Source organism: Lipophrys pholis, assembly GCF_963383615.2.
Source record: "Lipophrys pholis genome assembly, chromosome: 1".
Lineage (NCBI taxonomy): Eukaryota > Metazoa > Chordata > Actinopteri > Blenniiformes > Blenniidae > Lipophrys > Lipophrys pholis.
Window position 1 is genome coordinate 36,054,320 of NC_137635.1, and position 11,720 is coordinate 36,066,039.

At 41.0% G+C, this 11,720-nt stretch overlaps 1 protein-coding gene across 2 annotated transcripts in view; it reads left to right on the forward strand.

Moving 5' to 3' along the window:
* The window catches only part of astn1 (astrotactin 1), a gene marked incomplete at its 3' end in the record, with an annotated part of 367,742 nt that extends 357,962 nt beyond the window's left edge, over positions 1–9,780 (forward strand). For both annotated transcript variants that reach the window (XM_080461072.1, XM_080461073.1), the window contains exon 24: positions 8,330–9,780. In XM_080461072.1, coding sequence (XP_080317198.1) covers positions 8,330–8,567 — 238 coding nt within the window. The remainder of the gene's footprint in view (positions 1–8,329) is intronic.
* Between the last annotated feature and the right edge of the window lie 1,940 nt (positions 9,781–11,720).

The window sequence follows — 11,720 nt, forward strand, 5'->3', positions numbered from 1 at the left end:
TGGCTTTTGTAGACAGCATGAAAGCAGAGAGGTTAATGACCCCACAGCTTCTCCACCCGCCACCTTCACTGCACTGACAGCGTCCCCCACGGTGTCAAGTAGCTTTTTCCTCGGATGTTATTCGACCACGGGCATAAAAAAAAACAAAAAACTGTGCAGCAGATAAAGAGTTGAACATATTCCAGGACAGAATTATGGCTGATAACATTTTTGGCTAACCCAAATACTGGCTATGCAGTTTTCTTGTTCAGGCATTCGGTATTGGTGTTGGCCTGGTACAGACGTAGTTCCTAAGATCATGTTGATCATTGTCATTCAGAGGAACCGAGGCTGACGGTAAAAGTGTGGGGAATACAAATCCGATCTAAAATAGACTCATTGTGGACATAACACAATAAACATTCCTTTTCTGTTGAAGGCGAGTCAGAATTAGAATCGTTTAGCAGTCGAGCAAGTCAACATTATGGATTTACAAGGAGACTTTTAGTTTGTTTTGGGGATTTGTTCTGGACTTTAAATCCTTTTTTGGCACACTTTAGTTTTTCTCTTCCTCTTCTGAATACACTTGAATCTGACTTCTTAAAAGCAATTGAGAAAAAAAAAATCTGGTGGCCTAATTACAATAATCAAGTAGTTGGTCAATATTTAGCCAAATATATAGTTAGGTATTGTTAGACTTCAAAGAGCTTGAAGGGTCACTGCCCTTTCTTCAGTTGATCTGCCCTGTGGAGTCTGTCAGGGATGATTTCTGTCATGTCAGCCATCTTCCTTGTGATTTTAGTTGTGTGGACTGATTTTGTATAACATGCTAAAAATGTACACAATTTGCAATATCAAATCGCTATTACCAATAATAGAGATTTACCTTTTCTATGATTTTTTAAAAAATGTTTATATTTTAGTCCAGATATCAATAAACCCAAGAAACTCCCTCCAACACCCTGAAGGGTAAAGAGATAATCCATTCACTTGTCAGTGGTTGAGATGTTATGGCTGATTGGTGTATACTCAAACACAACAGATCTTTGGTACCGTCAACCACAAACAACAGAGCTGACACAGTCTTCCACATTCACTTCAAAGACAAGAATCTAATACAAGCAGTTTTAGCTTCCTTTATCAGCAGGAGGTGTCGTGATTGAATCCCCCTTTTGTATCCCTGTTAATAACAATAAGGACCAACTGGAGTTCTAATTAGGTAGTCAAAGCATCAATAACGAGAACATTGCATCATGCATCAAAGCAAAATCTGGAAAATATGAATGAGCAAATGTGGCTTTATCTTTCTTGTGGCACCAGACATTCTGATCTGCTGTTTTTAGAAACGGATCGGATCTCACTGACGGGACCGTTTGGCATCTTTGGGAGTACATTTGTATTTCCTCATACAACATTGCGTGATGTTTTAAGTCAAACCATGAACTCGTCGAAACGCTGTCTCTAAAACAGTTGACACTTCTCCTCCCCAAGGGCCAGACCTTGTCATCGCCTGGGGAGTACCCATCATTTAAGGCACGCCGCTTGGCTGTTGACGTAGAAACACAAGATGTTTTGGCTCGGCAGAAAGAAAATCCTCGGTCCTGGCCGTTTTAGTCCTGACCGTGTCCTTGGTTGGACTCCATGCCCTTTGTTGAACTGTTTCATTCTTCTACTTTATTTTTTTTCCTGTCTGTTTTTACTTGACAGTCTCTCTAATCAGAGGAGTTCTTGTGATAATAAGTATTGTTTTGGTTGGAATTTCTCATCGAAAATCATCATCACAATCACAGCGGACTGTTTAGTTTGCTCTCTGACTTTTTTATAGCCGAGAGAGGGACAAAAATACACACAGTTTAAGCAGAAGCGCCTTCTAGCTCTTCATCCAACTAACACACATGCACACACACACACAAATAGACACACGAATCCCAAAAAGTTGGAATATTTGGCTTTCGGGTGAAATTTATGGAAAATGTAAGACGTTTATGTTACACTGATATTATATCAAGAAATAGGGCTTTTAGGGAGACGTATGCAGTGGTGAGTTCCTCATTTCAAACAGGTTATTGAAACAAAAGTGATTGTCTCAATCACTTGTGCCCAATTACAGCTTGACAATGACATCTCGTGCTGTAGCTTACTGTCTGCTGGGGCATCCCGGACTTCTTGAAGGACAGCTCTCAGGTCATTGAGGTTCTGGAGTGAAGAATGCTGAGCCTCTACACGACCACTCAGCTGACCCCAGAGGTTTTCCATCGGATGAGCTAGAACTAGAGCATTGTCGTCAATGAGGATGAAATTAAGCCCGTGTCGTTCATGTAGGAGCACAATGACTGGATTGATGAGGTTATGGGCTTGTCACTGTACCATTCATAAAGTGTAGAGCAGTTCTGTAGTGAAGAGGCACACAAGCCCACACTGTGACAGCACCACCACCATTGGAGGCTCGTCTGTTCACACATCTGCTTTATTCTACTCGCCACTGCAATTATACATCAAGGTTGAAGGAATGATTCAAAATACTGTATTTCACACCGGTTAAACATAGCAGTGACTCCGAAGACCTCCAAGTAATCAGATCAGCTCTTCGTTGTTTGTGATAAACAGAGAAAGCGTACTTTAATAGGAGAAAAGATGCCACTTGCAGAGAGAGGTTTATTAAACATAATAGTTTTGCCATGTTCTTATTACTCAAGACTACATGTCAACAGAGTTACAAACAATACTTTCATTCTATAGATCTATAGTTCAGTAAATGAGTTAATCAGTGTGTCGACTATTGTTCATGTAATTCTCAAAAGCTGCTTATCTGTGTGTGTTGCAACATGTTTATAAAGTTGTTTCCTTAATTGATTTTTGTGCTCATTTGCTGTTCCAAGTTGTGAAACATTTACAGCTGTGTGTTTCAGGTTTTTATTTGTTGTTTTTTTTTTTACATATTGTCCGTCCAGGTCTCTCCCAATGAATCTCACAGTGTCTTCATCTCTACCACCTCCAGCTCAGTCTCCCGTCTGTCAGACCTGAAACCAGACATTACTGCAGTTCTTACCTAATGTCTTGTAAACCTTCCCTTTCACTCTTGCTCCATCCTTCTGTCACACATCCGCCCTGACACTCATCTCCACGCACTCCATCCTTCCTGCTCTCCTCTCCACTTCTTTTTGTCCGATATGCTTTGCTCTATTTGACCCCGAGATACTTCAATTCATTAACCTTTTCCACCTTCCGTCTTCTACTTTATCTGCCTCCCACTCTAATAAGTAGTCGAGTGTTTTACGGCGACCTTTTGTTATTAAAATGTTCTTTCAGGCTGTTAAATTGGATTCAGAATACTTTGCGAGGCAACCATGTTCATCTCTATTTTTTGTGTTCAGACTTAGATCAAATATGTCGAGATGATTACATTAAGACGTTGCACGTATGTCTGCATGTCGGCTTGCATGTGCAGCGTGGAGACTGCACAAACATTTGAGGTTTTGCGTCCCATGGTTGGGGTGCTCACGTTGTATCTTGGAGACCATTTCTTTCCACTCCTATACATGCAGGAGGATTTATGGTGACAACCGTTGCTATTTGGAACCTGCAAAGCGTTCCTCGGCTTTCCTGAAAAATGAAAGCATAACAAACCACAAGTTTTTTTCTTTATTTTAGGCAAATAAATATCCCGATTTCCTCAGACCACTGAAGTCTGTGGCAAGATATTGGGAACATAAAGAGGTTTCAGAAAAATGATATGAATGACTGTATGGTAGCAGACGACCAGTGCGGCACATGAACCCCCCTCTCCCGACGGGCTGCCCGACACGGCTGACATCATTAAAACGGCTTTTTTTTTTTGTCTCTGCAGTTTCCAGGGCAAAAAAACATCACAGAGTTGTTGTTACGACTCCGTTGAAATGCATTTGCAAAAAAGGGATGTTGCCCCGCCGAGTATCCATATGTTAGAGTAACATTAAAAGTGCAGCTGGATTCCAACAACAATTCAATAACACACACCACGTAGTTATATTAGCCAAGCGACTGCAAAGAGGAAGTTGCTTCTCATGTATCTCTACATGTGAAATGATTTGCAAATTAGGCAGGAATGCCAACAATAACGCTGCAGTATGTTGGACTGAAGGTGTTTTGCCCATTTGAAGGGAAGCGTGGCCTAAAGAGCGCGCTCGTTTTCCAGAAATAACACGAACACATACTAGGGAATATGGTGATGTGCTATATGTTTACAGAGCAGCAGTTAATGTGGTGTAAGTGTGGGACAGGAGATGAAATGCAGCACAATCCACAGGCCACAGTGTCGGTGTTATTACAGTCTGTTCATCGGTTCAAAACTGCAAAGAATTGCAGTTTATCAGCAAAATCAAAAAGTGAAAAACAGACTTGTGGGTTATCATTTTGACAAGCGGATATGAGTTTGCCGCAGAGACGGGAACACACAAGTTACAAATAAAAGCCTCCGCAGACTTCTAATGAGCTGTTTTATCTCAGACCAACGTTCAGATCCACATCAAACATCCAAACACTGGAGGAGACGTCACGTTTAGAATTCAAAAAAGGTATATTTTTAAAGGACTAAATGAAAATGGAACCATCGATGGCGCTGGGCGAGCAAAGAGACAGACACTCACACCTAGGTGCCGTTTTAGAGTCGCCATGTCAACGCAAATGCGTTTTTTGGACTGTGGAAAGAAACCAGGCCACCCGGAGAAACTCTGCACGAGGAAAAACACTTGAACCCCCAAGCAGAACGTCTCCAAAGCCGAGAATCAACCACCTCGCTCCACGGCAGCACTTTGAGTTGAACTGATGCAGGAAAACTGTGAATTGCTTGATAACGTCACGGTGCGTATTCGTGTGTTCTCGTGTGTGTGTGCGTGTGCAGTACGTGACGCACATCGCACACGGTGAGACCACACAGTCGCCTGTCATCAGGCTCTGTGTTCATTCAGCTTCACCCACAGTGACATTCAGATGTTCGCGCTAATCTCGTAGCACAATATTGTTCGCAAATTGAGGAAAGAAGTGAGGTTTTAATACACTCAGAAGAGATACTACGTTTGTTCTCTTCCAGTCCAACTATGTGACTTTTTTAATTTAGTTGTGCCGTACGACTTGCTGCTGAGTGTCAGTGAGTGCTGTTGTGGGGAAAGTAGTTGACGTTGCTGTAAAATGATGGAGCGCGAGGAGATTCTGTATTTTGGGTATTATTCAGAGTGGAGCGAGCGGGCTCCAGGTTCGGCTGTAGCCAAACACGCTGTCGTATCCGTTGCACGTCGGTTCGAGGCGTTTTCTTGAACTTGGTGCGGAGGAGAGCTGCACATGCATTTCTACTGGATGCAGAATTGGTGAACGTGCATGAGTGCAGGATGTGGAGAAACGTCCATGCATAATTCAATGTTGAAAAAAAATCTTTGAACAAACAAACCAAAACAAAGTACACAAACTAAAAACTCTTTTTTTTTTTCATCGACAGCAAATTATTATTTTTTTTTTCTCAATCAGTTCACGACTTTACTGTTTTCACTTCAATTCGAGGTTCAGTCAGTTCACAAAATATTTTGTTTGATTTGTTATTAATTTATCATTGAGCGTATCATTTATTAAAACTTTCCGTTTTGCTCTTTATTATATTTGTAAACATTTCCCATTGGCTTTTAGTCACTTTTGCTGTTTTACCTTTTTACACTGATTTTAGCAGACTCGTGTTTTTTGTTTGAGAAGTTGAAAAATTTCTCTTAATATTTTCTGTCAATACCAAACCTCTTTTACTGTAACCGAACGCATTGACGACCTGGTGCCTGATTGCCAGCTCTCGACGCAGAGAGACTGTCAAGATGATATTCAGCTACCAGTGGTAACCTCACTGGATGACGATACTTGAGTATAGAGTGCGGGGTGTATCTGATTGTTTGTTACAGTACAAACTGTTAAATATCCAGTATATGACTTAAATCAGACAAGCCTGATTGGTGAGAAGCTGTATGGGTGTACCGAGAAGATTTGGCAAAATACTCACCGCACATAAGCGTGTTCCATACAAATATGGTGCAATTTCTAAGAGAATGAATCAGACTTTTTAAAAGAAGCAAATTACAACAAAGAAACCATCGAGCAAACTCAAATCCACTTAAAAACTGTGTAGTTTGACGTTATCAGAGCCTCGGAAATGATCAGAATTCTTAACAGGGGTTTTTGTTTCCACCAAAGATCATCAGCGCCTTCGTTTTCACAGCTGTGCTCGACATTTAGTTTTCGTCGTTTATGTCATTTGGATTCACCAGCTTCATCTGCAGCCCAACAACGTGAGCGCCTCTTCCTAAATGGAAGCTCGCGATTTGCTTTTACCTGCTCACGCCGAACGGTTTGAGCGGCGAGCGGCTCCACCGACACGGGGATTCTTCCTTTTGACTAATGCGTATTGACAGAGTTGTCTGGATGCTCACATGTGTCACGATGCGGTGTGGCTCTGGTGGCCGCGGCATCCAGCAGACTTGTGGCTTGGCGGAATATGCTCGCTGTGCTGCAGAAGGGCTGGTTTGGCTTCGGCAGATAGACACGCTGTGTGTGGAATGAATGAAATCTTCCCCTCCTGCCATTTTCTGACTTTAGATAAACATTTAACAAGGGTTCAGTGAAAAAGGCCAAACAGGCTACATTAGGCCTTATGATTATTTATTGCCCTCGGTATCCCTATGAGATGTATTTATGTGCATCATGTTACTGGTGGGGATGATTTTTCAGCTGCTCTGGTTTGGCTGAACGACAGGTTCAAGCCGTTTCATAGTCTCCTTTTCTGTCTCACTGCAGTATCAGAGCTGTCTACTATGCTGCTTTTCCTCCCCTGAACTGCCTCTTCACCTGCCACAGCCATTCATTTCTTCATTCATTCATTCATTCATTCATTACTTTCTTCTGTTTTACTGTCATCATTCCTGCCCGCCGTTTCAGCGGAGGCTGTGTGCTTTGGTCCAGCGCTGGAATGTGTCAGTAACGTTGCACCTTCAGACAGGAAGCTTGGTTTTAGTTTCTGTCATATTGTGATGTCACTCAGAAACAACAACAGAGCCGCGGTTTGATTCATGGGCTGCAGACAGGTGACTGAATCACATCGTTATTATGCATCATCTCTTAAAATACTTTATTCCTGCAGCTGTTTTTCCCGGAGTTCATTTGAATTCTCTGAAATTAACTACTTTGCAAAGCCTTTGACAAAAGCGAGTGCAGAGCATTGTCCCGTATTTGAAGTTTAAATAGAAATCTGTACTCTTCTGCATTGAGTGCAAAACCAAATTGTCCATCTAATCTAAAAGTAGTTAGTCTTTTAATGCTAGTGGTTATTATTGTTATGATCCTGTCACAACCATGTTAAGATTCTGTATAAAGCGTGCTTAATGCTCCTGCAAATACACTTTCAGTGTGCATGCATCAACTAAGAACGTTACCAAGAGTGACATTGCAGATAAACAGGAGTAGTCAAATAAGGTTTTCGTATTCTTTCAGTAATGTTTACGCAGCAACAATATTCCTGAAGAATATCGCTTCTGTGCTCATTTGCTCGCCTTCGCCATGGAGTGATGGGATGTTGGTTTGAGCCCCGACAAGCACCAAGTGAAATGTGATGCCACAGAGTTGGACGAGTCGTCAGAATGTTACAGCAGATAAATGTGATTTTGGTTTTTTTGGTTGTTTTTTTTTTTAAAGAGAGAAAGAAACATAACATGTGAGATGATCCATCACAGTGTCAAAGCTGTGGGAAAAACAAGAGCAACAGAAGAGATTGAGAAAAGATTATAAAAACCCAATAAGAGGCACAACCCAGGAAATATCTTATAAGTAAAACCACAAGCTGAAGTCTCTGGGAGCTGGTTGAGGAAACGCCTCTCACCACAATAACAGCAGGATCTCTGCTGAAGGCCGAGTTTTCAAAGGCTTTTTTTTTTTTTTTTTAATGCAATCATCAACATTTTCACACGTTTCATCTTGTGTTGTACTTCCATCATTGTCATAAACATTTATTTTCTGTGATACATATATTGTGTTACATATATTAATGTTGTCTGTTAATTTGCACATCCGTCAATTGTTTTTCCCTCTGATAAAAATAACCAAGCAAACCCATCGGATCATTATTTTGCATCTTGTACAAGAACAGCTTGTAACAAAACACACCGGAACTTGTACTGAATGCCTAAATCTCACCGCGCCTCACTTCTCTTCCTATAAAGAAGGACACCGCCTGGAGGTTGAGCTGCGGCACCCACCTGACCCACGGCTGGAATGTGTTTGGGTTTTGTTTCCCCCCGGGCAGGTTCATCCACATCATCAAGTGTTCTGTCTCGTTTGTTCCCCGTAGGAAAGCCGGCCTGATCCTCTCGCAGCTCGACGAGCTCTCTCCGTGGTGTAAAGGTCTCCTCCAGGAGCCCAAGATCGGCCTCCGCAGGATGTCCCTCAAGTTCCTGTCCTGCCGGTACACTGACACCAAGGCCTTCGGGCTGAACTGGTCAGACATGGGCCAGGACGTGCACAAGGCGTGCGACGAGCAGACGCTCGCCGTCATGTACAATGACTACGGCGAGCCCAAGGAGCTCTAGAGCTGGAGCTTTCGGTCCAGATGTGCACAGATTTGTTGAAAACCAACAAAAGACAAATGAAATGCAGGTTTCGTGTGTATCGCCGTAAAAAAAATGTGTTTATCTAATCCATGTTTGTGATTATTTTGGGGGGAAATTGCTCTATTAAGCTTCAGCAGTTGTTACATTAAACAGACGTCTCATTGCTCGCTGCACAACTCGGCACAATGATAGCAAATCAACAGTTCATCAACTTAACCAGCTTTGAAAGTAATTTTACTTTAAACATTTGCAGCCACAAGTGCGAACTGTAGTTTTCAACAACGATATGTTTAAATTCAAACGTATTTGTGGGGTGGAAAGTACGACCTCTGGAAAAAGTATAGAAATGTAAACGGGATTAAAAATCAACATTGTTGATTCGCGAAGATCGAGGTCTTCAAATTTCTACCCCGACGCCAGTAATACTGATAAACGCATCAAATTCTTTTTTATCTGATCTGTTCAGTTTAGGACTGATGGTTAGAGCAACTATGAAAACTTGCCTTTTATTCCCCTTTAGTTTTTTTTTGTCGGATTTGATCCTTTACATGTTAAACCTTCGATATCGAAAGAAAGCACTTTTTTTCCTCAGATTTGGTTAATCTGAAGTTTCCCTCCACACAGGAGAAGCCGGAATTTTTCCAGTTCTTACATTTTCTGTCCGATATTAAACATCAGCTCCTTTGTGCCTGTTTCACTTCATGCTGCATCATATCGTCTTTAAATTCTGTAAAAAAAACAAAAACATTTATAATGAACCAAACTGGATTCTGAGACCAGATTTTCATCCTAAAGTATGTTTCTTGTCAATTTTCTATTCCGAATGGACTTCTGCACATGAACATTTAAGCTGATCATCTACTTCATAGCGGCAGGTCTGGTGTTGACTGCTTTTTTTTTTCTAACAATGCATACCAATTCCAAGAATCTTTTTTGCTTTGTACGGAATTCATATGGACTCAGCCTCCTGAGTGAGTAGTTCCAGAGCAGTTGTTTGGCCCTTGGTTGTTGAAACCTGGCTGACAGTGCAACAGGAAGGAATTGTAATGTATTGACAGCGCTGACGAAGCCTGTGACGTGTGTAAAGTCTGTAGAGGTCAGTTAGCATGTGGGCAAATTAAAGAGGGGATACGTCTCAGAACAGATTATACTCTGATGGGAATTATTTTAGTAGTATAGACATCTAAAAGAACCCATGTACATAAGCGTTCTCATCGAGTTTTAGTGATATAAGCTGCTGAATGTAGTGAGCATTTAGAAATAAAGCTGTTGTACTCAAATAACGGGCATCGCAGAGACTCCAGTTCAATATCTACATGTTCAGTAAAAAAAAAAAAAAGAAAAAAAGAAAGAAACTGCCAAAAGTATCTGACAGTATTTTTTATTCCTTCATATTTAAAAAGAGTTCAATCTAACCTATGAATGCTTTCAGTTGTAGTTCTATACTGAAACTGCAATCTGTCTTGTGTTTTTCTGTTTAAACTCCATGTAACAAGTTTTAAATGGTTTTGAGGTTAATTCAGTGTTTTATGTGAGCATTTATTTTTTTATTTGTTGTGTTATTCTGTTTGTGTGCAGTGGCCCTGTTGGAGATCGATGTCAAAGAAATGTATATTATCTTTTCATTTTTAACAACTCTCATATATGTGAATACTAAGAGGAATGCTTGTAGATTTCTTTTTTTTTTTTGTATAGGCAGCAAAGTATTTCATACATGCCTCACATTATAGCACAGTACAGTGTTTGAACTCTGTAAATAAATGTACAACACGTGATATTTTAAAACATTTACATGTGCTCTAGTAGTTACAGTATTGTACTGTAATATCTGATGTGTAGCTTAGTTTCTTTGTTTTGTTTTTTTTTTTCCAGATTAACGAGTTGAATCCAATTTGTGATGTAAAGAACGGGGATGCTACACGCTGGTAGCTGCCATGGGATGTGAATTTCTGGGTGAAATTAATGCAGCAACAAGTGTGAGACGCATTTGATCTTTGAGAAATATGTGAACCAACGGCCTACTACAGTATCTGCATGATGTATTGTCTCTATGTGGCATCATAAACTCGACTTTTTCACTTCGATCTTTGCTACTTCCAAGAAAAATAAAGAATATATTATGAGACGTGGCTGCGCTGACTTTTTTTGTCAAAGTGTCTAAAGTGGCGTTTGTGTTAAAGCCAGACTGTAAACGTGAATTTCAACCTGAAATATACAGCAATGAGAGATGAGAGGCAGGAAGTCGCCGTTTCAGATGGTAAAACTCTCAAACCTACTCGGTGAGGTTAAAAGTTGCTGACACACACTTACTAAACGTGCTTCCCGACCACCTGCTGTTCAAAAAGTGTCCTACTCCACGAACCAGCATTCTAGTCACGCTGATGGTTTTTTTTGTTTTTTTTAAAACCGTTTTATTGTTTTTTAGATTAAAAAAATAAACAAAAGAACATAACGTTGTACATCACGCCATTGTATTACATTGCAAAAATAGAAAGGAAAAAGACCCCCCCCCCGCAAAAAAAATAAGAGTATATTAATTGAATGAAATACAGCCACCATAATATGTCAATACAAGTTAAGTTCCAGCCCCCACCCCCACCCCCACCCCCACCCCACCCCGAAGCCCGACGCTTTGTGATCAGTTGTCCCAGATCCTTTGCAGATAAACGTGATGTGTACCTGATAACCAGACACAGGGCCAGCTGAACTATGTTGATAGTAGAGTACACAATGATAAAGGAGGAGGATGCTTATTGGTTCTCTCCCAATGGGTTTGGCCTCTTTAGGTCATTCTGTCCCCTCATCACAAGTTCAGTCAGTTCTTTGGGTAAATAGCTGAGCAGAGAAGAGCACTTCTCTTTGAAATACCTGACATTACCTCTCAGAACTGCAATAATCCTTTCATGAGGGTGAAGGAAAAACAGTGTGTTCTTTTGTTGATGAGGAAACAAGAGTGGAATTAATCACACAGTTTCACAGATAATTACCTTAAGCAGAAAACATGGAATAAAACGAGATCTCGGGCTCAAGCACCAGTCTGTCCAGGAGGAGCAGGCTTCAAATGGTCAAGAGCGCAGAGTACAGGAAAAGGTTGGTTTATAAGCATTTCTTTTACCCCTCCCTGCACATATG